At 54.4% G+C, this 26,220-nt stretch overlaps 1 protein-coding gene across 12 annotated transcripts in view; it reads right to left on the bottom strand.

The window, feature by feature from the left end:
- Positions 1 to 485: 485 nt before the first annotated feature.
- The window catches only part of PFKFB4 (6-phosphofructo-2-kinase/fructose-2,6-biphosphatase 4), a 31,918-nt gene continuing 6,183 nt past the window's right edge, over positions 486 to 26,220 (bottom strand). For 5 of the 12 annotated variants that reach the window (XM_034658262.1, XM_034658264.1, XM_019806738.2 and 2 more), the window contains 13 exons: positions 23,586 to 23,702; positions 23,344 to 23,440; positions 19,864 to 19,930; positions 17,579 to 17,653; positions 17,172 to 17,228; positions 16,323 to 16,444; positions 14,141 to 14,348; positions 13,390 to 13,536; positions 7,354 to 7,458; positions 5,690 to 5,819; positions 5,521 to 5,583; positions 4,551 to 4,615; positions 486 to 2,427 (listed from right to left, as the gene is read on the bottom strand). In XM_034658262.1, the coding sequence (XP_034514153.1) occupies positions 2,368 to 2,427; positions 4,551 to 4,615; positions 5,521 to 5,583; positions 5,690 to 5,819; positions 7,354 to 7,458; positions 13,390 to 13,536; positions 14,141 to 14,348; positions 16,323 to 16,444; positions 17,172 to 17,228; positions 17,579 to 17,653; positions 19,864 to 19,930; positions 23,344 to 23,440; positions 23,586 to 23,702 (1,313 nt within the window). In that variant the 3' untranslated portion in view covers positions 486 to 2,367. The other 7 variants (XM_019806736.2, XM_011233365.3, XM_034658263.1 and 4 more) reach the window with 7 other exon arrangements.

Here is a 26,220-nt window from a genome sequence, read left to right on the forward strand (position 1 = left end):
CTCGACCCAGCCCCTGGTTCCCTCCCTCCCCAAGGATGCCAACATCTGGGACTCATAATTTCCCCTTAATGGTCCTCTAGCTCACCTCAGATGCCCCTTCACACATCTGCTTCCTGCTCAGGGGTGAGGGCCCAGAACCCTAGGATGGCCCAGAGAAAACTCAGCCCTGTCCCTGCCCATGGGCACCAGGCCCAGGACTCACTCCAGAGGAAGACCGTTTCCTCTCCAGAGACGGGTTGGCATGGAAGTGGGAGCTGGACCAAAGATCCCAACACAGACCTAGGAGAACACAACGTGGGAGTCTGTGGAACCAGTTAGAGATACCTCTGAAATGGAGAGATGGCCACCAGATACAACCTTAGATTCTTATTTTTTATTTATTTTGTTTTTTTTAAGTAAACTCTAAGCCCAGCATGGGGCTTGAACTCACAACCTCGAGATCAAGAGTCACATGCTCTACAGACTGAGCCAGCCAGGCGCCCCAATTTTTTGTAAAAAAAGTATTTATTGCAAAGAATGCTGGATACAGTGTGACATGTGGCTGAGATCCACCAACACCCATTCCAGGGAGAATGGGAAAATGTCTTCGACACAAGCACATGGACCATAATGGATAAAACCCGGCAGCCAACCCAGCGGGCTGCCGTCCATGCAGACACCAGCCTGGGCAGAGGCGGAGAGGAGCTGCCCCCACCCATGCAGTGTCCCCAGACGTCCCTCTGCCCTGGCCCAGTCCTTGTAACACTCTGCGTCTAGCAGCTCCTGACTGCCCTCTGGGCACAGAGAAAAGCCCTCGCGGGTCTTGCCTCAGCCAGTGTGAGGTCCCGGAGAGCTGGGGACATCCAGACGTCCATGCCGCCAACCAAAGAAACCCACTATGGCCAACAAGTAAGTGTGTCCAAGTGACCCAGTCGCCAAAACTCTGGGGGACACAGAAACAAGGGCTGTGGTCCCCATGTCCCAAAGGCAGTAGCACGGTCCTCTGGTCCCGAGTCCAGGGCTAAGGGCTCTGTCAGGAGGTAAGTCCAGAAGCTCCTCCCCCAGGCCTCTACCTGGTCTGTCCACAGCCACTGCCACACACGAGGCTGAGAGACCAGCAGGCAGGACAGGGGTACGCACTCCCCACAGGGGCAGGTGGCACCTACAGGCTCCAAAGCCCTGGGAGGCTGGGAAAGGTGGGCTGTTCTGCCAGGGAAAGTTCCAGGTACAAGGTGGGCTCGGGATCCTGGACCAGGACCCACTTGTGGACAGCAGGGCATTGGACTACAGACCCAGACACCTCCTCGCCCAGCCTCTCGATTTGCTGGCCAGGCCTCCTGCCCAGCTACGCAATGGAGCCAGAACCCACTGCCCAGCCCGCCTCTCTGGGCCCAAAAGAACACGGGCACATGACAGAAGCCGAAGCTGCGCCATGCTGGGGAAATCCTCCCCTGGACAGGCTGCCTTGGATTTCCTGCCTTTGCCCTGCTCGGTCTCACAGGCGGAGGTCAATGAGCGCCAGGGCAGGCGTTTTTCTCTGAATGGTTCACAGCAAATGCATTTCTCTGCCACCACGGTCTGCTCCTATGCGGATGCAGGCGGCAACGGGGGAGAGGTAGCCTGGCGAGCACGGCCGGGAGGGCGAGGAGGGATGGCAGCCTCTCCCTCGAGCACCTGGGTGTGCACTGGGAAGGGAGCTCACACGACCACCCATGCCATGTCCCCCCATGTCTTTACGTGCTATCACTGTGACAGCCGTTGGGCAGGGCTGGCCTTGGCCACCAGCTCCCCCAAATGTTCCAGTGTATGCGCGATCGAGAAGGGGTGACCACAAAGGCCGTGCTCCCTGCGTGCGTCTGCTGAAGCTCCAACTCGAGGGCCGAGCCGGCGGGAGTATCCGCCCCGGCGGCTCCCCAGTTCCTGGCAGGGCAAGACGGGAAGGGTGTTCTCTCTCACCCAAGGCAGCAGAGCTCAGGGTCCCACGGAGAGAAGACAACAGAGTCCCTGCTGGGGTCGCCAGGTCCGCCTCAGACAGCTCGGCCGTGGTGGGACCCTCACAGCCGGGCTTTCTGTTCACATGTTTAGGGCTTCTCACTTCACAGAGCCAACGGACCAGGGGGACAGCACCTCAGAGCTGCAACGGAAGGACCGGGTTGCGAGAACACCTCTCACCAGCCCCGGGTGGTAAAAGTCTGGCCAAATGCATTATAGCAGCAGGTCGGGCACACGTTTAACCCTGTCACCATTCGTGAAGAAGCAGGGGGGCTGGTGCCCCGGGCTCTGGGATGTTCCAGAAGAGAAATTGTCACATGCGCCATGAGGCCTGTAAAAGGGACCTCATCTGCAGAGCTCAATACCTGCCTGGTGGTCACAGTGGATGAGACATGGTCACTGGTGAGCAGGGACCGTGACAAGGGCTTCCTCCGGGGGCCTCGAGATGTCTACATTCTGCAAAATACACACACACACAAACCACAGAACATTCACTCTGTGGCGAGAACAGATGGACACCCACTGTCCTGCTGTTTCCTTTCCTCATCACTGTAGCCCTCTGGGTTCACATATTCCCCCCGCCCCAGGAGCTGAGGTGGTGGGACTCCAACCCCCACATTTCCCTAAGAGCAAGGGCCCAAGAGCCTCTCCACACATGGTTGGTGGACGAACACAAGGGTTCAAAGGCAGCGGAGGAAGGTGCCTGGGTCCTGCTTACTCCTTGCTCACGGGGCAGGCAGCACCCAGAAAGAGCCCATCCCACCTCCTGCCTCAGGCCTGAGTCAACTAGGAGGGAACAGCTGCAAGTAAGGAGACCCTGCTCCTGGGGGTGCCCACCTCCTCATCTAAGTGTCGGTGGGCAGGTGTCAGAGGAGGCCCCAGCAGCCTGTGGACCCTTCCTCGGCTGCGGCCTGCTCTGTCCTCTCAGAGCCGAGGCATAGGGCACCCTGGACCTCCCGAAGCCCTCAGCTACAGACAGCCTTCGCCAAGCCACAAAGCCCAGCTCCTTCCACGGCCTGCTGAGCTCACGCCTGAGGGAGAGGGGGCCTGACACCTTCCTCAGCTCCACGAGATGGTCCCATGAGCCCCCCAATCCTAGTGGCCCATCTTCTTTTTTTATTTTATTTTATTTTTTTTTTAGATTTTTTATTTATTTATTCGACAGAGATAGAGACAGCCAGCGAGAGAGGGAACACAAGCAGGGGGAGTGGGAGAGGAAGAAGCAGGCTCATAGCAGAGGAGCCCGATGTGGGGCTCGATCCCGCAACGCCGGGATCACGCCCTGAGCCAAAGGCAGACGCTTAACCGCTGTGCCACCCAGGCGCCCCCCTAGTGGCCCATCTTCTTGACTGTGGGCACTCTCAACCATCTCCTGCTGAAGCAGGTCACCTGGGGCTGTAGCCCCGTGCAACAGGATGTACCTGGACCCACAGGGAAGAAGACACAGCCCCCAGGAGCCCACCTCTGGCTTCACTGAACCAGCCACTGCAATGGGAGCCAGCACGCAGAGGTGGGCAAGGGGGCTGCCAGCTACCCCATGGCCATACTGGCTCCTGCCCTGTGATGTGGGGATCAGCCCCCAGTGCCTGCCGGGTTTAGGAGCTTCTCTTACCATCACCCTATTAATGCTGGGGCCCAGTGCCTTCTGGACTGTCCTCAGTACAAAGGGTGCCTGTTAGGACATGCCTTCCCTGGTGACCTACAGGGGCCAGACGGGGCCTGGAGCAGAGTCTTGGAACAAACAGGGAAGAGGCCTGCATGGTGGATGGTCCCAGTGAGGAGGCAGCAGCCTTAAGAACATCCACACATCTCCGCCAGTGGGGACCAAGGCCAGGGGCCTGCAGGTGAGCAGCCCAAAGCGTGCACCTTTGACAGGGACCCAGAGCCCACCATGCTTCCTTACGGTGGCAGCAGGCACAACTGAGACCCCCAGGAGCCTTCCTGGCACAGCAGACTCTGGAAATGGGGTCCAGAAGGGCTGGTGCCACCCTCGGCCTCAGTGGAAGAGGTAACCAGTGTGGCAGAGAGACCTCCCACAGACACAGAAAGGAGTTCTGGGCAGTACTTTGAGGAGCTTCTATCTAAACAAGGCACTGGGGGAACACAGGGTGGTGAACTGCTCTTCTGCAGGACCGTCTCTGTCCAGCCCCAACACGCTCTCTGCACCTGCATGGTCCTTTCCCCAACAAAGCACATACCATTTTAATTTTAAAGGTGCTCAAGTTGGAAAGGATGCTCACGAGGCCTGAACTTATAGGGGATCATGGAAGATTCCCCACCCATCCCCTTGTAAGTCTCTTGCTTCTTTCCCAGTTGGGACCCCCTAGCTCAGACCTCTATGGTAGGGCTGCCATAGAAGGAAGCCACCATACGCAGGCTCAGGCACTTCCTACCCTGGTGGCCCAGCTCCGGGGGCCTCCCCACTCCCAGGGCAGCACCCTCAGAAAGGCCTAGCCCAGAGCCATGACCTCGCCCTGATAACAAGACAGCAGGCTTGGCACAGAACTCAGGCTCTCTCTGGCAGGCACCACTCTATCGGGATCCCCCAGGAATGGGCTCGGCAGTAACCCCGCTCATACCTGAGGCCTGTCCCGGTGTGTATTCACAGCCATCACATTCAGGAATATGGATTCCACTTTACAACCTGCCAAAGGGAAGATGTAAATCCATTTCCCCTCCTGGAGGCATAGAGGGTAGAAGCTTCTTTCTGGTGGAGGCCTGGGGTATCATAGAACAGGGCAGCCATTCACAGCCTCATCCAGGTCCTCCCACCTTAGGCAGCTTTGGTGCGCACGTGAGGAAGGAGGAGGCCCCCCGTCAGGCCTGTGTTTACCATGTGCCGACACGCAGCCTTGGTGAGAAGCCGAGGAGGGCTTCACTGAGGACACGAGCCGTCACTGCCGGGGCGGAGAGCTGTCTAAGCAGCAGCAGGCCCGAGCTCAGCATGGAATCATTCCTTGAGCCTTCAGGGCCCCTGAACCACTCACACCCCAAGCACACCATATACACAAGGCCCAATCTACACCAGGCCAGGGGCTCTGTGCGATGGGGACAAGGCGATGAGCACACAGGGGCATGCCATCAGCTGTCACTGGGCTTTCTGGTCATTCTCCCAAGGACACGACCACCTGAGGGGTGCCTCGTAGCCTGTGCTGAAGGTGAGGAGCTGAGACCCAGGAGCTTAGGAGGGGGCCTGAGGTCTCTGCGGGCACAGTGGGCAGAGGTGGGACTCAAATGACTCTGCGCTCAAAATAACCTGAATATTTTAAGGCCCAGGTCCTGAGGGGCCACTGGGCTTTGTGGGGATTTCGGAAAAACCAGAAAAGCCCCTCGTGCAGGTGAGTGATGGTTAAGGATCACTGGAAAAGCATGTGTGGCCACAAAAATTGAAACAAAAAAAAAAAAAAAAGGAAATTGGGAAAGGCAGGGGGGGGGGCAGAGGCGGAATGAGCCCCTGATGGGATTTTCAAGGGATCTGCAGAAAAATCATGGAGCCCCGTGGAAAGCCAGCATCCGGCAACCAGGTGAGCGTGCAAGAAGCTTCCTTACCGTAAGCCACGGGGGTCAGCTTCAGGACAGTGTGCAGCGGACACTTGAGGTAGGGCAGCTGCTCTGTGGACACAGATGGGCACGGCTGGCATGCGAGGGATGCCCGCGTAACAGTCCCTCCGTCTCCCTCACATCCACACATCCCACCTCCCCGGGGGCCGGCCCGCACCTGCCGCCTTATCAAGGAAGTAGGCCAGGAGGCAGCGCATCACGGCCTGGTGACAGATGACCAGCACATTCTCTTGCCTCTCCAGCTCCATGATGACAGGTTCGAGTCGCTGCACCAGGTCCTCGTAGGACTGCACGGACAGGAGGGAAGGGTCCTTTAGGCCCTTGCTCCAGGGGTAGTGACAGAGATATTCTAGGTAGCAGGCTACCTCCTCACTCCCGGGACCCTCACCATTCTGGGAGGTTGTGGCTGGGAATCCTCCAGCCTGGAACCCCAGGGGCACAGGGGGGAGGGCAGCTCCGGGCTAGGGCTTGCCTTTGTGGGACAGTGAGCTGCCCAGCTTGAGAGCGAAGCTAGGAGGGGAGAAGAACTGGCAGCCTGAGAAAGAGCTCGCATCCTCTAGGGCCAGGTCCCGGGAGGACTATAGGGGAGGGCTGGACCTCAGGTTGCCATCCTGAGGGGCCATCTCCATGCCCACCCACACGGCCCCTGGCGGAACCCTCCGCTGCTGGAATTCACACACTGGCAGCTGAGGACTGGGAGGAGAGACACCGCGCCCTTCCAGCCCCCGACAGATGGAACGCACAGGAAGAACCGTGGGGGTAGGAGGAGCAAAGATCCCCCAAAACTTCCTGGAGCATGACCCATCAGCATGCCTGAGGGCCCAGGAACGACGCTCACGGTCGGCCTGCCTCGTGCCTCCCCTGGGTGCCGTGAGGAAGCTGATGAGGACCCCTTGGATCAACGTGTCGGCCCTGAGGTATAAAGACTTCCCCACCGGAGACCGAGCCCTCTTGGCACACAATGAGTGGGCCTGCAAAACACAGGCCTCACGCTGGGGCCGGACGTGCCCTCTGCACGCTGACTGTAGTTCCAGGGGAACCTTAGATCAGTTCTTTCCCTAACTATAATTCCCCTACCAATTTCCCCCGCTGTATTCTCAAGTCTGAACAGGCAACTGCTTTGCTTCCTTTTACTGTTATCTGGGTTAGTTTTTAAACCTGACTCTGCCTCACAGTACGACGTGAGCAATAATTAATGCTCCCCAGAGCTGTACTTTTCCTGAAGACAGTATAGCAGAGGGGCCAAGAGTCTGGCATCTGGGGGGCGGGGAGCTTCTGTATGTGTCCGTGTATGTGTGTCTGTAGGGCTATCTTTATTTGGCCACTGCCCCAGGCCACCTCCTAGAAGTGGGAGATACCCCAGTCAAAGGTGACCTATTTCTCTCCTGGGGCCTGGGCTGAGGCAGGAGCCAGACTGAGGGAAGGTGTCCGAGCACATGTCTCTTGTGGCCACAACTCAACCGGGAAAGGTCTCTCTAGGTCCGTATTCAGGGCTCCATGTCTGGAATGACAGGGAGGACATGATCCCTGTGACACCCCGGGGAAGAGGAAAGGCAAAGATGGGGAACATTGGGGAGCAGGGATCCAAAGAGTCTCAGATTTGGGGGTCTCGTGCACCAATGGCCACCCCCCGCCAAGGAGGGGTGGGGACTGCGGCCTGGGCACTGTGGCTGGGAAGTGGCGGAGATGACAGGCACACCCAGCCTGGCCGAGCTCTGAGGTCAGGCCCCACTTGCTGCCCACGCAGCCTCCAGAGTCCCCCAGGGGTCCTGGGGCAGACGGCAGGTGGTGGCTGGGGCTAAGCCCCCAAATCCCACCTACCTCCCCTTTGGGGTACCGGTACCGGTACTTGTCCTGGTCCCGTAGGGCAAATTCCAGTGGATAATGATCCTGAATTTCTTCATAAGTCATCTCCTCACAGACGCCCTAGGGAGATACGGCAGTCATCACCTCTCCCATGCCAGGCGCGGGGATCAGCCCTGTGTCGGGGGGGAGGGCAGGCAGAGGGGACCAGGTTTACAGGGCCTTTCCTGGGCCACGGGGGCCCTCCCAGCCTGGAGCTTAGGACCCCTCTGGGAAGAGCAGGCCCGTGGAGACCCTGGGCAAGGGGGCAGCCCCTCGTTTGTAAAGAGCTACCAGGACAGTCTTTCCCATCCATCCAGTTTATGTCATAAAAATAAATGCAGGAATGTTAACTATGTGTCTTTCCTTGTGTCTTTTGTTTTCTGTGCTGTGGAAATACGTCTTCTGAGTTACGGACCCTCATACAAGCTATAAAACAAGATTTCACTTGTGTCCTTAGAGATACACATGCTCTCACACACAGCATGAATAGTATAAATACTATTTTTTTAAAAATCCAGTAGAGAAGAACACTGGTGGACGGCACTTAAGTGTAGTTTAAGGGCCCTAAGAGGGAAAGAAACCATAAAATGTCCTAATAAAAAGTTGCTGGTCTCTGCCTTTGTTCTAAGTTGTTTTCTAGACAAACCTTGGGGCAAAGTCGTCTATTAAGAAGGAAAGACCAAGGGGCGCCTGGGTGGCACAGCGGTTAAGCGTCTGCCTTCAGCTCAGGGCGTGATCCCGGCGTTATGGGATCAAGCCCCCACATCAGGCTCTTCCGCTATGAGCCTGCTTCTTCCTCTCCCACTCCCCCTGCTTGTGTTCCCTCTCTCGCTGGCTGTCTCTATCTCTGTCAAATAAATAAATAAATCTTAANNAAAAAAAAAAAAAAAAAAAGAAGGAAAGACCAAGAGGAAAACTTTTAGCTGTAAATGTATGTATGGGAAAAAAAAAAAGAAGAAGGAAGATCTCAAATCAAGAATCTGATCTCCCACCTTAAGATACTGGAAAAAGAAGAGCAAGCCAAACCCAAAGCAAGCAGAAGGAAGGAAGGAATAAAGATCAGAGCAGAAACGAATATAATAGAAAACAGAAGACAGAGACAAGCAAGGAAAGCAGAAGTTGGTTCTTTGATAAGATTAACAGAATTCACAAACCTTTTGCTAGATTGACAACAGAAAAAGCTCAAATCACTATGATCAGGCATGACAGAGGAGGGACGTTACTACCAAGCTTCCAGAAAGAGAAGAGACTGTAAGGGACTCCTGCGAACAACTCTGTGCCAACAAATGAGATGACTTACATGAAATGAGAAAATTCCTAGAAAGACAAACCATCTTTGTTGAGTCAGATGTGTCCCTGCTGAAAGATACGTTCAAGTCCTAATGCCTGGTACCTGTGAGCATGACTTTATTTAGAAATAGGGTTTGGGGGGCGCCTGGGTGGCTCAGTGTTTGACTCTTGATTTTGACTCAGGTCATGATCTCAGGGTTGCGAGATCGAGCCCCGTGTCAGGCTCTGCGCTCAGCACGGAGTCTGCTTGAGATTCTATGTCTCCCTCTCCCTTCCCCCACCTCACGCGTGCACTCTCGCTCTCTTTCTAAAATAAATAAAATCTTATTTTTTTAAGATTTTATTTTTTAAAAAGGTTTTATTTATTTATTTGACACAGAGAGAGAGAGAGACAGCCAGTGAGAGAGGGAATACAAGCAGGGGGAGTGGGAGAGGAAGAAGCAGGCTCCCAGCAGAAGAGCCTGACGTGGGGCTCAATCCCAGAACTCCGGGATCACGCCCTGAGCCGAAGGCAGAGGCTTAACGACTGAGCCATCCAGGCGCCCCTAAAGATTTTATTTATTTATTTGACGGAGACCAAGAGAGCACAAGCAGGGGGAGCAACAGAGGGAGAGACAGAAGCAGCCTGCCAGCTGTGCAGGGAGCCTGACGTAGGATTTGATCCCAGGACCCCGGGATCATGACCTGACCCGAAGGCAGACGCTTAACTGATAAATAAATAAAACCTTCGAAAAAAAGAAATACAGTTTTTGCAGATGTAACCAAGTAAATGAGGTCACCAGGGGTGGGCCCCAGTCCACTGGCTGATGTCCTTTCAATTGACCATGTGAAGACACAGCGAGATACACGCAGGGAAGAAGGCCATGTGAGGACAGAGACTGAGGTGATGCAGCTGTGAGTTAAGGAATGCCAAGGATTGCTGGCAATCACCAGATACTTGGTAAAAATATGGGCATTGACAGTGATTCTGCTAAAGGCTCAGAAGGAAGTGAAGCATGGTAGAGAAAGTTCCTATCATGTTAGAAATACATATATCCTCATGAGCATAATGCTGCTAGAAACACAAATGTTGGGGCACCTGGGTGGCTCAGTCAAGGAAGCAGCCAACTCTTGATTTCAGCTCAGGTCATGACCTCAGGGTCCTGGGATCAAGCCCCGCATTGGGCTCTGTGCTCAGTGGGGAGTCTGCTTGAGATTCTCTCCCTCTCCCTCTGCCCCACTGTCCCTGCTCAGGCTCTTTCACTCTCTCTCTCTCTCTCTCTCAAATAAATAAATAAATAAATCTTAAAAAAAAAAAAGAAAGAAAGAAATACGAATGTGAAAGGTGCTTCTGGTGAGGCCTCAGAAGGCAATGGAGGTGGTAGTTACTGGACACTGAAGAAAAGGAGATCTTTGTTAGGAAGTGGCAGAGAACTTGCTGAACGATGTTCTACTGTTGGTTGGCTATATTAAAAAAAAAAATGACAGATAATAACAAGAGTTGGGAAGGATGTGGAGAAATCGGACCCTTCCTGCACTACTGGTGGGAATGTACAGTGGGGCAGTCTGGCAGTTTTTCACACAGTTAAACAGAGAGCTTGCTAAATGACCCAGCAATTCCACTCCTCCGAATCTACCCAAGAGAAAGGACAACATGTCCACACAAAAAGCTGCACACGAATGTTTACAGTAACATTATTCCTAATAGCCCCCACATGCAAACCCCCCCAAAGCCTGTCCACAGATGACTGGCTATGTCACCTGGGGTATATCCGTCCGCTAGGATATGGGGCAATATAAAGGAATGAAGCTCGAACTTCCCACCTCGAACGTCAACCTTGAAAACACGCTGAGTGAAAGGAGCCAGTCACAAAAGACCAGAGTGTCTGACTCCATTTTTATGAAATATCCCCATGAGGCCAGGCCGGTCCGCAGAGACACAAAATAGATGAGTGGTAGCCTTGGGCTGGGGGGAGGGGTTGGAAGGAAATGGAGGGCTGGGGTCAGGGTTGCTTCCTGGAGTAATGAAATGTTCTGAGAGCGATCGCTGTGGTGGTTACACAATTGGATGACTATCCCAAACCCCGCTGACTTGTACGCGTTAGGTAGGTGAACTGTATGGTATGTGAATTATTTCTCAATAAAGCTGGTATTTAAAAAAAAAAAAAAAGAACAAATAAGACTGCGAATTGTGGACTGAACTAAGGGAAAAAAAATCCCAGTGTTGAAATAGAAGGCTAGCCCAAGGCTGTTTACCAGAAAGCAGGAAAAGAACAAAGATAAACATAGAAAGATGATGACTAGATCACAGATATTAGAACAGTTTCCAAACTCAAAAGATAAAGAAGAGAATCTACCAGCATCTAGGAAAATAATCAGATTGACTACAAAGGAAAAAAAAACACACGCAAAACTGGGGTGGCCTAAGGCTTCTGTGCGAAACCCAATGCTAGAGCCTCACCCGAGTCCCTGCAGGGCAGACGCTGGCGCCCAGGCGGCTCAGGGAGACCGTGGAAGTGTGGCTGCAGGCCTCCCACGACTCCCAGCAGCCACAGCTGATGGGAGCCCACACCACGGTCAAAAGAGCTACGACGCGGCTCACAGAAAGTGCTCCCTTTTCTCCAGAGCTCACCAGTTCTCCCCCAAACTTCCTCCTTCCACTCAGTGGATCAATATTTATTGAGCACCTACCCTGTGCAGCACAAGGCAGACACCGTTCCTGCCCTCGTGTGAGCCGGAACCCTTCCCAGGGCCTGGAAACCTGGGATGGTCCTGGACGCTTGTCTTCTTCTCAGTTATCACTTCCATCCCTTCCCCACACGTCGGGCCCCAGCATCCGGCCCAGTTCCTACCACAGGGCGGGCTGGCACAAACACGTGTACAAATGAGTAAACGGCCTGCAAATCCACACATTCCTCTTGCACGCACTGCTGCTGGCACGTTCCAGATGGCCTCACCTGACCAGGCCCCTGCGAGCACCTCCCCCTGCTCTCCCTTCTCCAGCCTGTCCCTCTACCTCACCCCAACAAAACCACTCTCCACGCCAGCTGGGGTGACCTTTCTGCAATTCAAATCTGACCTCATTCCCAGCTAGCACTTCAGGCGATGGTGGCCTAGCTTGTTTCAGAACAACCCTCCAGGGAGAGCAACTAGAAAAGCCAGACAGAAAAGAAAATTTTTAAATCGGCTTGATATTATCATAGAGCTACAAGGCAGAGAGGCCGTGAGGGGCCAAGGTCTTGGAGGAAAGGGAAGCCCAAAGAGGGGAACCTGGAATATGGCATCATTTCTCCCTTTGGGGTTTTGTTGCTTTGAAAGTGGAAGTTAAAAGGATGAGAAGCTGGGGGTGGGGGAGATGCGTGAAGGTGGTCAAAGGGTACCAAATCCCAGTGATAAGATAAATAAGTCTTGGGACGCCTGGGTGGCTCAGTCAGTGAAGCGTCTGCCTTCGGCTCAGGTCATGATCCCAGGGTCCTGGGATCGAGTCCCGGCATTGGGCTTCCTGCTCAGCGGGGAGTGGGCTTCTCCCTCTTCCCCTCCCCCCGACTCATGCTCTCTCTCTCTCAAATAAATAAAATCTTGAAAGGAAGGAAGGAAGGAGGGAGGGAGGGAGGGAGAGAGAGAGAGAGGGAGAGAGAGAAAGAAAGAAAGAAAGAAAGAAAGAAAGAAAGAAAGAAAGAAAGAAAGAAAGTAAGTTAGTTGCTGAGAGATTAGATCTTAAAAGTTCTCCTCACAAGAAAAAAAATGTGTAACTATGGGAGGTGGCAGATGTAAACTTATCTTAGTCAATGGTTTGTAATATTCAGGCTCACCAAACCATCACGTTGCAGTCCTGCAGCTAACACACTGTTACATGCCAATGATATCTCAATAAAATGGGGGGCGGGGTGGGGGAAGAGAAGCCAAGCAGGAAGCAGGGACTGAGTGGACAGAAGCCGGGCCGAGCTGGCAACAATCCTGGGCTGAGGGGACAAAAAGAGGCTTGGGCCCACGAGGTTTTCCCTCAGAACCTTACAGGCCACATTCTAGGAGAAGGAGGAAGACCTCAACATTGAGTGGCCTCTACAAAGACCGAAACGCAGCTTTGCAACTGCTCTATCCCTGAGTAGACTATGGTAACCCACCCCAACTGGCTGCCTAAAGCAAAAGTTAATCCTCTGGAGAGAGAGAACATTTACTCGGGCCTAAATTACCTCCAGTAGTGTTCATCCAAAGAGCTGGCCCCCAATCAAAAGTTGGGAGTGTAACCAAAATACATCAAGAATTCCTAAAAATCACCAAGAAAAAGGCAGACAATCCAACAGCGGAAGAAAAAGAACGAAAGATCTCACAAAAGATATCCAAATGGCCAGGAAACAAAGTAAAAAACTGCCATAATTAAAACAGTGCAATACCATAAGTCATACTTAATATAAAAGCAGGTGAAACAAATCAACAGGGAAAAGATAGACGGGTGGTTATAGGTAATGAGTTAACTGGGGAGAGATCAGTTTTAAGGCTTATGTTGGAATGGCCAAAAGAAATTCTGGTTGGTCGAGATAGTTAAATTCAAAAGAAGGGAAGAAAGGAAGGATGGGGGAGGAGGGATCCAATCCCTGAAAAACTGAAGAAAAGTGAAGCAGAGAGATCCCCCAGGGCCTCAGCACAGTTGCCCTGGCTGAGCTCAGCCGAGCCCAGGAGCACGGGGCAGCGGAGGGTGGGGACAGGGAGCACCGAGCAGCAGAGGGCAGGGACAGTGATTACCGCGTCAATCTCGTTGAGGACCTTCCACTGCTCATAGGGCACACCCAGGGCCTCGGCTGTCTGGATGGTCCTCTTCATCTGGCTCGTCCAGACTTTCAGGTCCTTGATGTTCTGATCACGGATGAACTGAGCCAGACTCCTGGCAAACTGAAACACATCAGAAGCAAATTCAGACCCGCAGATCCAAGGCTGCCCTCAAAGGACCACGGAGCCACAGGGCACAATGGCGTCGTGCCCACCCAGCCTCGGAACACAGAGAACTGACCTCTTGAGAACACCCACACTCTCAAGTGCTGTCCTTATGCATTCTCTCCAGACCCTCCATGTAGTTCCAGTGGATCCTTACGTCCCCTGCCATTGCCCACCTCCCGGCCATGTGTCCTGGACCATACGACCTCCCTACAAAGGCCTCAGTGTCTCCCCCGGACTATGGTGCAGCCATCAGCTGCGTTGCAGGGATTTGGGTCACTCCCATAATGGCATGCCTCTCCAGGGAAAGGGGCTCAGCTGGTGACTGCACACATGGAAGCCAGAGATCCAAGCCTGGTGCTTGGTGACTTTCCCTACATGACAGGAACATTCCAGACTGATTACACATGAGCTACAAGAGCTGGAGACCGGGCCCATTGGACACACGCCTACATGTGCCCAGCTGCCCAGAAGTGCCAATGCACAGCTCCCCCCACCACGCCCGAGCACGCCAGCGCACGCGCGCGCGCACACACACACACACACACACACACACACTGACCTCCCTGCCCCGGGGGGACAGTCCCGGGTCCCCGCCAATCCGGCCCTTGAGGTTGAGCTCACTCTCCCCGTGCCGGCAAAGGTAGATGGAGCGGGGGGTCACGTGGATGTTCATGAGGTAATAGACGATGCGGCTCTGGATGTGATCGGCCACCCGGTTCACCACGTAGCTCTGGCCCACGTCCATGATCTTGATGTAGGACAGATCCCTTTCCAGACAGCAGGTCGAGAGAGACTGTGAGTGTGACTTGGCCCGCAAGGGCTCATCCTGCCAGCCATCGGAAGTGGCCGCAGAGCTGTGCATTTCGGACCACAGGCTTGAGATCACAGCACACGGGAGGGGCAGCTGGTGTGCAAGTGACAGGGGTGAGGAGGGAGCAACACAACACGTGTGACAGCCAGACAAGGCAGACAGACCCTGTGAGCGGTGCTCAACACTTGTGTTTCCAAAAGGTGACATCCGAAGTACACATTGTGCTCTGTGGCCCCCGGCCCCCACTTGCCTACCTCTGAGCTCTCAACGCGCAGTCTGTAAGGTGAATAAGAGGTAGCTTTTTCCTGGACTGATCTGGGGGTAGCTGGCAAATGCTCCTCACCTCCGTGCCCCTGGCCAGCCACCCCTGGACCTGCCTTTCCCTCCCCCAGTAAGCCCTGCCCCTGTACCCCAGCTCAGCCACTTCCCTCGCCCGCTGGGCCTGGGCAGCATGGTGGTTGGGAGAACACGCTGGTCTGCTTATGTTTGCTGGGTGCTGGGAGGCAGCAGGAGGAAAGGCGGGGTTTCTCAGGCATCGTGCTCTGGGCTGGCCCGGGGAGGCCCACTGAAGGTTCTCATCTGAGTTCTCACGGTCCGGCCCGAGGGCCTGGGTTTAGGCTTAGGGATGTTACACAGGCACCAATAAAAATAGCAGCAAGGTTAACTGAGGAACCCAACAGGAGTGGCTCCAGTTAAGCCTCTCTTGTGCGGTCACATCACAGAACCATGAGAACCACTGTGCTGGGGTGACTGGAGAAACACGAAAAACCTGAGGGGTCCAGGCAGGGGGTGCCGACTGGCTTGGGATGGCCACTAAGCCCGGCCAGGGAGACTCGGCCAGTGTAGGAACTATTCTGTAAAGACCCCCAGAAATCATCCGTCTTACAGGCGCTTGTCCCCCTTGGTTTGTATGCAGTAGATGTTCTCACGTGATTATAAAGGACCTGCACCCAAGCTGATATTCCAGACTTTCACTTAATGCTACATAACTTACCTTGTCCCACGTGTCATGGCTATGATCTGTGACTATGCAATACTTTACCAAGGGGCCATAGTGTTACTTACTTAACCACTGCTCCCATGTATGCTGTTATACAGCAGTTGGCAAACTACGGCCAACAAGTCAAATTTGGCCCGCGGCCTGTTTTCATAAATAAAGTTTTATTGGAACACACTTATGCCCATTTATTGACATATTGTCTATGTTTCCTTTGCACTACAATGGCAGAATTAAGTAGCTCAACAGAGACTGTATGCCCCCAAAGCCTAAAATATTTGCTACCTGACCCTTTACAGGTAAAGTTTGCTACTGTAAGAGCCTCAGCTGAATGCCCCCTGTGGGCTTAAAGACCCCGCCCCACCCAACACTTAACTCCTGTGGGGTCTGCCATTCCACAAGGAGGCAGTGGAGCTAACCAGCATGGTCACTGCCAGCTGTGCGTAGGCGGGATCTGGGCACTCCTTCCCCCATCTCAAAACACAGACTGCGCACTTAAAGAACATGCAATGTTTGCAAATGCCTTGCGGGAAGACCCTCCGCGTAGCAACTGGGCTTGATTTTATAAGGGAATAACAGAAAATTCTTTTCCTTCTTCCTTTGTTTCTTCCTTCCTCCCTCCCTCCCTTCCTCCCTCCCTCCCTTCCTTTCTTTTTAGTAAGCTCTATGCCTAATGCAGGGCTTGAACTTACGACCCTGAGATCAAGAGCCATGTGGAATAACAGAAAATTCTGTCTTGCAGAGCCCCAGATGAGGTAATATGGGTTCTGCAAGTCACCTCTGGCCCACAATTTCTGCCCAAAGGAAAGAAACAAGGCCAGACCACCTCTGCCTATTGGGGTGGCCCCTCAGCCCCCACCATGGGAAGTCACAAGGAGGCGGCTGAGTGGGACCCGCAACCCCACTGCAGGACACGGGGCTCTCCTCACTCACCTGTCCAGGTCCTCATCCAGTGACTCGTACGAATTCTCGTAGCACTCAATGCGCCGCATGAAGTCTTCCGTGGCCTCATCACTATCGTGGTTCACATAGTCAGGGCTGCCCAGTTTCACTTGCTGCCGGACCAGGCACAGAGCAAGGACACATCAGGGTTGGAGGCCAGGCAGGGCCAGAGACCAAGGAAAATGCTGGCCAGGGGGTGAGGGGAGGCTGAGCCAGAGGCCAGGACAAGAGTAGGGGCATGAGGCTGGAGGCCAAGCCCAGAAGACTGGTTCCATTAGGAAGAGTCCAGCAGTACCCTGGTCTTGGTTCCCACGCTAGTGCCAAACAGAGTACCACTGGGCAGCCTAAGACGGGAGTCCTCATCTTTGTGGCACACGGGGAGGTGAGGCCAGAGGGGCAAAGGGCCTGAAAGCCCCTTCCCACCTGAACCCTCTCCCCCAACCCAGGTGCCCATTCCTTGGATAAACAGGGGGTAGGGGAGAGAGGTCAAATCTTTCTCTTTCAAAATATAAACATCACTTCCTACCCCCACGCCCTACCTCCAGGGGCTGAAGCTCCTCTCCCACTGTCCAGGGAATGATGAGGGGGAAAGGGAGGGGAAGGTAAGAGGAGGAAGCAAGAGTGAAGGCCACCCAGCTACACGGCCCTCCACACAAGTGGTGCCTAGGAGTCTCCGGTCACCTGACCTGGCATTGTACTGCCTCCCCTCCCCCATCCCAAAGTTTAAGAAGCCCAAATCAAGGCTGGCCCAGGCACCAGCCCAAACCTGGAGCCGGACCTCACTGTCACATGCCACCTCAGCTGTGTTACTGCCCCCACAAGGCCAGAGACACCACTCACCACGATGTTAGCAGCTATGACCTCAGGATCCACACAGATGGACTCCACAAAAAAGGTCTACAGCAAGGACAAGGGCCGGCAGGAGGGAAGGAACCACAGACACATTCAGCGCCCTGGGCCTGGCTCCACGGAGCTCCCACCTCCCTGAGGCCCAGGCTGACCCCAGGGTCCTTCTTCTGGAGGTGGGGACAGGATCGAGAAGCCACCCTATCCGGGACTCTCCCACGAGACGCCCACCTCCCTGGAAAGAAAAGCCCAGGCGGAGAGGAAATAGCACCCCTGTATCCCACATCCAGTCTGGAGCCCACCTGCCTGACACCCACGCATGTCAGGGGGCTGTGAGAGGGGCCCAGGACAGTTGGAACGCGCCACAGCCCAACCGAGGAGGTGAACCAAAGATGCCTCACCTTGTAGCCATTCTGTTCCCCAAAATTAAAGATGGTTGCTCTCCGTTCTCGGGTGGTATTCGTTGCATCAAAAACCTAGGACCAAACCAGGGTTAATTCGGACTCTGGCCCTGGAGCAGGGGGGACGCCAGCCAACCCTGGTGCACAGGGACCAGATTTCTCATGGGGACCAGCTGGTGCCCAGGCCACCCGCCTGGCCAGTCTCCTTTAGACCTGCGAGGGCTGGGCCGGGTCTCCCCTTCCTTGAGGAACACACCTCAAGAAAGCTGGAAGGAGTAGATGCCTGTGCTCTCAGCAGGCACTCAGTCCGTGCTTGGCCAACAGGACTTCCTATAAAACCAGTTAAACGTGGAATGCGGAACCCTTGTTTATTTCCACTCCATCCCGAGACTCGGCGAAGATGGGAAAAGAAGAATAAAGAGAACAGGAAAGGAGATGTCAACAAAATTCTGGGGACTGACTCAGAGAAATGGAGAAAACCAAACATAAGCCCTCAGCCAGCAGAGCACACCCACCTGTGCAGAGCGGGGAGCATCAGGAACAGGACCCAGGCGTCTCTGAGAAAAGGGACAGGTGTGCAGAGGAAAAGGGAGGACTTGCCTCGTGGTGCAACTAAGAGCACACGGAGCCCCAGACCCCCTCCCTGCCTCAGGCAGACGTGTCCTCAGGGGTAACCCGCTTACCCACGTGTCTAAAAGCAGCTTTTAGAGCACATTTTTTTTAAAAAGGCATTCAACCCCGGGCTCACGGGATGCTCCAGCAAAACCTCAAACGTGAAAAACAGAGACCACATTAAAAAGAATAAAAGGAACTTTGAGAAAATGAAGACAGGGCAGAGAAGAGAAAGAAATGTCAAAAAAAGCTTACAACTATTATCTAAAGAGAGCTACAAAATACTATAGTGACCCCGAAACAGAAACAGAGTTCTAAAAAACTGGAACACTCAGAGATAAGAAATTTAGAAATTTAAATACTTAATTTAGAAATTAAAATAGGATCACGGAAAGTCTTTAAAAATTCAACCAAATGCTTATGTGATAATGTTGAGAAAGTCTCCCTGAAAATAGGACAAAAGTGACAGAGATAGGAAATCAGGAGGGAAAAAAAGATAAAATTAGGGCTCAAGCCCAGCATGAAACCACCAGTTCTAGAAAAAGCAGCTCAGAAAACTGGGAGTGGGGCAGAGAATCAATTGTCAGAAACTGGTGGGGGTGGTTTATCAAAGTAATAACAGATGACGATTTCCCTGACCTGTTAGAAAAGAGTTTCGCTTGGAGAGGGCCACCCGGGAACCTGGCAAGGCAAAGAAGCCCCACCACAAGGCCCTAAAGTTCTCCCCAGGGAAAAGGGCATAAGCAGCCCCAGTTCCTTCCAAGAGATGAAACTTTGGGGAAGATCAGCAAATCAGAATGTCATCAGACTTCTCCACAGCTGCTCCAGAAGCCATACTACAACAGAGCGATGTTGTAGAAATTCTAAAGGAAAAATACTTCCCACCCAACCCAACCATCAAATATGAGGATAAACAAAGACACTGCCAGACACGCAAGATCTCTTTCAAGGTAATGCCCAAGAACCTTCCTCAGGAAGTTACTGGAACATGTGATCCACCAAAACAAGTCAGTAAACCCAGGATAGAGAAGACAGGGGGTCCGAGAGCAGGGCTGCAGCTGGGGGGTCAGGAGAAGGAAAGTCCCAGGGTTCCACAGACTGAGAAGGTGACGGGTCCAGATGGAGCAGGGGGACTCAGGGCTGCAGGAAGCACGCCTCCAAGAGGAAAAAGCAGCTGCTGTGTTTGACGGCTTAGCGTGAGGGGAGCGGCCTTTCCCAGAGGCACTCTGGCTCAACCTTGTCCCACCCAATCATAGGACGGGAGAGGCCAACACATCGTATTGGAATTCCATTGCCCAGGATTCACTGGGTTCCTGGAACAGCCACTAAATGTGGGACAGGATTCTCCCCAGCCCCAGAGAAATCATATTTGCTAAAGACTTAGGTAACACGATACCACATGTGGTGACCAACAATGGGAGTATTCAGAAGGAAGTCCTACCGGGTCAGGTGCAACCACAAGCCCAGAGGGAAATTCCCAGCACACATCCAGCCTCTCGCTTCCTCCTGTATAGTGGCTGAGACTTCCTCCCAGGGCCCCGCACCCGGCACCCAGGGAGCAGCTGTGGCCACACACACCCTCCCTTCCCTGCCAGGCAGCTGATGAGCAAAGGGCTAGATGTAGCTAGGCTCCCACATGTCACTCCCAGAAGTCACCGGGATGTCCCACTCACCGCCACATGGCCCCGTTCCTCACTGAGGAACCGCCGGACGTCACGGAGGGCTGCCAGCGCACACTGCCTTCAGAAGAGAAAACACAGGGTCAGCCCCGCACCTGACCCTGGCTGCAGGAGGGCCACAGATCAGAGACACATCTTACCCCAGATTAGAGGGCCCAGTCCCTGGGGCCCCTTCTCTTCTCAAGGTCTCTCTTTCCTGAGGTCATTTTCAGTGCTTTTGCTAACTCTGCTCCTGTAAGTGGAAGGCTATGTGCTCCTGGCCACTGCGGGTGTTTTTTAAAATACCACTTTTCTGCACCTCTTCTCATCTCATTGTGTACAAATCCAGGCTGCCATTCTGCCATATTCATGATTTCTAAAAGTCATGCATTTCCCCTGATTATCAAAATAAACACTTCTATTTTTTATTTATTTTTTAAAGATTTTATTTATTCATGTGAGTGAGAGAGAGAGAGACAGCACAAGCGGAGTGGGAGGCAAAGGGAAAAGGAGAAGCAGACTCCCCACTGAGCAGGGAGCCCGATGTGGGGCTTGATCCCAGGACCCTGAGATCATGACCTGAGCCGAAGGCAGGCGCTTAACCCACTGAGCCACCCAGGCGCCCCCAAATAAGCACTTTAAAAACAAGATGTTTCCTTGTGTGTGAGTGTTGGGGGCTGGTGGTGGGGAAAGAAAAGACACCGTGGCCCCCAGGGTGACATTACACTTACTATTCCATCTGCTTTCCTGGAAGAGAGAACCTGTGAAACTATCCCTTCTGGAGGAGGGTGCTGTTCCCTGCCTCTTGCACCCATGTCCACAGACCCACAGACCCTGCGGAAAGTGAAGCTTTCCCCATGACTGACTCTACTGCCTTCAGAACATCTCAGCCTTTTGGTTTATTGCTGCAGAATGGGCTGCTCTATATAAGGGTCTTCTGCGTTTTATCCCTTTCTCCTCTAAGATCTGGAGACAGAGCACTCTGGCCTTTTATCTATTACCTGCACTTTCTTGATGCAGGAGTGAAGTTAGATCTCCCTCCGTTTGTCTGATCTTCGGACTTGGAGCGCAAACCCCCAGCACACCCAAGGACTCTGCCGTCGGGCTTCCACCAGCCGGGCCGCGTGCCGAGCGCGGAGGCCCAGGCCCGGCAGAGCAGGGGGCAGCCCGCTGGGGTCAGGGCGAAACAGGACAGACCTGAGTCCAGGTCCCTAGAAGAGGCTCTGCTCCTATGCCTCTTTGTGACCTTTCTGCACACCCCCCCAGGGGGGTGGTCTCTCTGTTAAAACTTTAAAGAGCTTTCTTCTGCCAAAAACCCCCTGAATTCCGAGAGCCTGGGAAACCGGCATTGCTGGGGCCATTTCTGGCCGCGTGTGTGCCCCAGGTTCTGGGCTAGGATCTGCGGGGTTGCTCTGGCTGAGGCAGCACCAGGTAAGAGGGATCTCAGGGCTCCAGTGGAGACATAGGATGAACAGCCCAGGAGCCCGCGTGTACGGGGGTGTGGGTGAGAAGCGGGGGCAGTCTTATGGGACCGAGCCCTTCACCTGTGCAGACTGATGCGAACCCAGGTGGACAGCGTCAGAACAGATCTGAATGGAGTTGGTAGACACGTGGGCACATGCCCATGGGCGCGCGTGTGGGCTCATGTGCAGTAGGAGACTGAGTGCACGAGTACGAGTGCACCCGATGGCCTGTGTGTACGCGTGGCCTGCACATGCACATGTGACCCTGCTTGCCCTTTCCTGGACCTTCCACCGTGCCTGCTGTCAGGGACGGGCAGCAGCGTTGTGTAGCTCCAGGGACCTCAACAATATGTGATCACCCAGGTCTCTGGGAAATCTAGCCTTCTCTTCTCAGGCTTCCCATTTTAAAAAAGTCTGATCCTTCTGCATTGCCAATTACCTGTGGGACATTTGGGGCTGGTTATTGGGAAATGGCCCTAAGCTTGTCGGTGCCCACAGCTTGAGGCTGTTGTAGAATTTGCACGGTAGACAACCTCTGACCTGCTAATTGGGTAACACTAGAAAGCTGGACACCACAGTTTTTAGTGGTACGGGCTTAGAGTCAAGTCTGGGCTCTGGGAAGCACCTTGTTACCTTGTGTGAGATCCCTGAGCCTCAGCTTCCTCACCTGTAAAATGGGGAGGGGCAGTGACCACGGGCAGCAGGCACCCAACACACAGCAGTTCAAATATCAGTCCTCTCCCCTTTGTCTGAGTCACCAGAGAGTTCTACCCACAATTTGGCCACAGGCCTGAATGTCAGACACCCCTTCCCTTTCTTGGTGCAGCGGCCTGGCATGGCCTCACTGACCCAAGAGCAAACTCTAGGGAAGGGCCCGGCCCCACAGTGGGGAGCTCTTGCCCCCTGGTGGCCACAGATGGAGGGCGCAGCCTAGTAGCCAGGCCTGAGCAACAACCCAGTAGCTTCTGGCCTGGAGCTCTACTTGATTTGGGGAGGTCACTACAGCTGGGCCAACCTCTGCTAAATACCCTACCACAATGGCTGGACCCAGAGCAAGGGCAAGGAAGCTTCTTGATCCCTCAGCTGACAGCTGCCAAAAAGAGCACAGATCCTCAGACCACCAGTTGGTTTTCTTGGTTCAAGTTTGAATGGGGCAGGGAGGGGAGGAGGTAAGGTATCATATGCAAATTCCCATCTCATGAATGAGAACAGGAGGGTGAAGTCTGAGCCACATGAAAGCAAAGCCAAGGCCTGTCCTACCCATGCCAAGAACATGCCAAGCACACGCCAAACATCTTCCAAATATACAGTTTATCCCAGGCCAAGGGAAGGAAGGCACAGTTCTGGGCCCATTCCTTCTAGCTTTGTGAGAAGGTGCTAGGAGGTAGTCCTTCTCCCACTCTGCCCCATCCCAGAGGCCTGTGTGTCTGCACCCACTCGGGCACCCTGCCTTACCAGAGGCCATGCCCATGGAGGGCCTGGGGTAAACAAGTGAGAGGTCTCTGCAGCCAGCCGTGACCTGCCCTGGCTGTCTCCTCCATCTCTCTGAAGCCCCATCTTCCCCTCCCATAGGATGTCCCTACTAAGGGTTTGTGAACCCCAGGGCAGGGCCAGCCACCAAGAGGCCATACACCTGGGGCACCTGGGTGGCACATTCGGTTAAGTGTCTGCCTTTGGCTTGGGTCATGATCTCAAGAGTCCTGGGATCAAGCCCCACACCAGGCTTCTTGCTCAGCAGGGAGCCTGCTTCTCCTTCTCCCTCTGCCCCTCCCCACCGCTCATGCTCGCTCTCTTTCTCTCTCTGTCTCAAATAAACACATAAAATCTTTAAAAAAAAAAAGAGGCCCTACACCCTCTCCCATTGTCCCCAGATCTAATACATCCCCACCCCACCATATCCTGAGAGGTCAGGAGACCAGCCCTGTCAGAGCCCAATGCGGCAGAGCAAGGCCAGGGCTCAGGAGCAGCTGGGCATCTGGGCTCCAGGGTCTTCTCCGTAAACACACATAATCACACACATACACACACTCACTTCCTGATTTTCAGGCCCTCTTCATTATCTGGAAGGAAAAACTCAAAAGACTTGTAGGTCTTGACCATGTCCCGGCGATACTGGCCAACGTTGAATTCTGGGGGAAAGAAAGGCTCAGCTTTCATACAGCAGCAGCCCTCCCCAGTTCTTGACCTTGACCCACCCCAGGCCACCCTTCTGTCTTCCCCTTCCCTCCCCCACAATGCCCCAAGGCCCCCTTGGAAGGCGAGGCCAAGTCTCACCGCGAGTGGGCACGCCGATCCAGTTCAGGTATCGAGTCAGCTTCTTAGAGATGTAGGTCTTGCCCCTGGCAGGCAGGCCTACCATGACGATGAGCGTGGGGCAGTTGGTCATGCAAACTGAAAGGCAAGGAGCCGGTGTCAGATGAGGGCTGGGATGCCCCAGTGTGCCGCTCCCTTTGCTCCCGGCGCAGGACATCAGATGGGCCTTCCAAGCCTCCTGGCCTCAGGCCCTGGTCTCAAGCCACCAGTGGCATAACCCAGGCCTGTCTGGGCTCCGGGAGCTGTGGCAGAATCTCATCAGCCCCTTCTCCTGACGGGCACTGCGGATATAAAGCTGGGCCTGCCACACTCCTGAATGAACCTGCCAGACAGAGCCAAGGCCCAGGGGAGAGTCAACGCCCACCTGTCATCCGGGAATCCGCACCCCGCCCGCACAGCCTTGCAGCATTCCTGCTAGCACAGTTCCACTGCTTACCCTCCCTGCTGGGAATTATGCCTCATCCAGTACAAAGCCCAGCTCAAGAGCTGCTCCTTCAGTGAGCCCTTCCTCCCACCCACCCCTGTGCTACGCCGGCACACTCCTTCGATCCTGGCCCCCTCACCCATGAGTCTGCCCCCTGCACCTGATCGCTTGGAGAGGGAGCAGCCCTGCAGTGTCCGAGCCATTCGGGATCATGCGGTCTGGCAGAGTTGGTACTCAGAAATCATGGGGGGAGGGGGCATCTCGAAATCCCGTAGGGTGAACACCAAAAGGGGCTGAGACCAGAGAGCTAGACCAATGTCCACAAGGACTATCCCTCGGGCAGCCCACCCGCCACCATCCCACGTGCCGCCAGGTCAGTGCACCAGCCAGAGAAGTTGCCAAGGCCGGAGGCGGGGACAGGTCTGGACACAGCATCCCCAAACCCTGGCCCACTGGGACAGACACCAAGACAGCAGAACTACCAGCCTCACATGACCCGGCTCAGCTTTCAGTGTGGCCTCACCTCAGAAACCTTAGGAAGCTTCCCTTTTGTTATTCCCCAGCACCTGGGTTATGTGAAACCACAGCAGACAGACAGGTGGTCCATGTGGGGACCTGTCATTGCCCCTCCTTTGCTCCCAGGGCTCTGCAGGTGCTTTCTCCTGGTAGCCCGGCTTGGACAGACTGCTGGGCCCTACCCCTCAGCTTGTCTCCCTCACTGGAGCTGGAGCACAGAGGCCCCAGGGGCAGCCCCATGTGGGGCTCAGGAGTCACGTCTGGGTTCCTGTGTTGACTCTGACAATGACTGGCAACCCCGAGCCTCGGCGTCCTCACCTGTCAAATGGGCTGACAATCGCTCAGTGAGGCCTAGCACTATCTCCATGGAAAAGCCGGGCACCTCTGGGAAGCTGTGCCACCTGCCCAGCCCTGAGGACGCAGGCACACCGACTGCCCTCGGGACTCGGGGTGCAGAGGCACCTGTCTGTCTCCAGGCAGGCCCCGCAGAGGAGTAAAGGGCCCTGCCTGCCAGTGGGGGCTCCATCGCTCCTGCACCTGATCTTTGGGCAAATGTGACCCAAGCTGTGAGCCTCAGGGGAGGGAAGGAGCGGATCCCACGGAACACAGGCCGACAGTGAGCAAGAGTGAACTTGCAGAAAAACCTCCATTGGCTAAGGTGAGAGAAAAGCAAGTTAAGCAAGGCCCTGCATCCTGAGGGCCAGTGACACTGGGGCCTGGGCTGTTGGCACAACTGCTGGCCAGGCTCTCAAGCAACAAAAGGGCAATGAATCAGCTACTAAGCACGGGGGAAGCCTGCACACCCAGCCTGCTCCTCTCCTTCCCACTGCTCCCTGAAGGGCTCTCCCATGACCTCAGGAGTGGGGTTCTGCCTCCCCTTTGCACATTTCCAATCTTCCCCCAGAGAGCCCTGGCCTCCTCCCCCAGTGTTTGGGGACAGGATCCCCTCCCTGGCCCCAAGCACACCCACGGTAGGCAGGCAGAGTGGTCAACCAGGGCTGGGTGCAAAACGCGAGCAATAAATTACCTATCATCTCTGTTCCTCAAGATAAGCTCCCAAGGAAATGACCCAAAGAAAGCTCAAAGTACAAGTGTATTTGCAATAGCTCTGCTTACAACAGCAAAACATAAGCAAGCTAGCAGAAGAGGAATTACAAACAGGCCCACAAGAAGGAACACACTATGGGGCCTGAACGGAGAGCATATGCACCAGGGAACCTGGGGGTGCAGCCGGAGCTGTAGCTCTGGGCCCTCGAGAGCCTCGGCACTGAGTAATTAGACAGCAGAACATGAGGCTTATGTGCAGAAGATTTGCAGACATGTCCATTCAACTTACCTCACTGGTTCCTTTCCCTATATATTTGCTTAGGGCCGCAAGAACCCAAGGAATCAAGAGGCCCGAGATAAGCCTGGTGCTACCCTGTGCTGACTTTCTGGTGGGCCAACTCAGAGGCAGCTACAAGTCCTAGAGAAGGTTCCAGAACTGGTTCCTGAATTGCACCTGTCTCCACTTCCTTGGGCTAGGCTGGGGAAGGGAGAACTCTCTAAAAGAAAGCAACCCGGCATCACCGTCCTGTTCAGAGGGGACAGAAAGGCATCTCTCCCACTGTCCCGTGCATATTCTAGTCATGTCCTTAGCCAAGAAGTTCTTGCTAC

The sequence above is a fragment of the Ailuropoda melanoleuca genome, chromosome 4 (genome assembly GCF_002007445.2).
Source record: "Ailuropoda melanoleuca isolate Jingjing chromosome 4, ASM200744v2, whole genome shotgun sequence".
Lineage (NCBI taxonomy): Eukaryota > Metazoa > Chordata > Mammalia > Carnivora > Ursidae > Ailuropoda > Ailuropoda melanoleuca.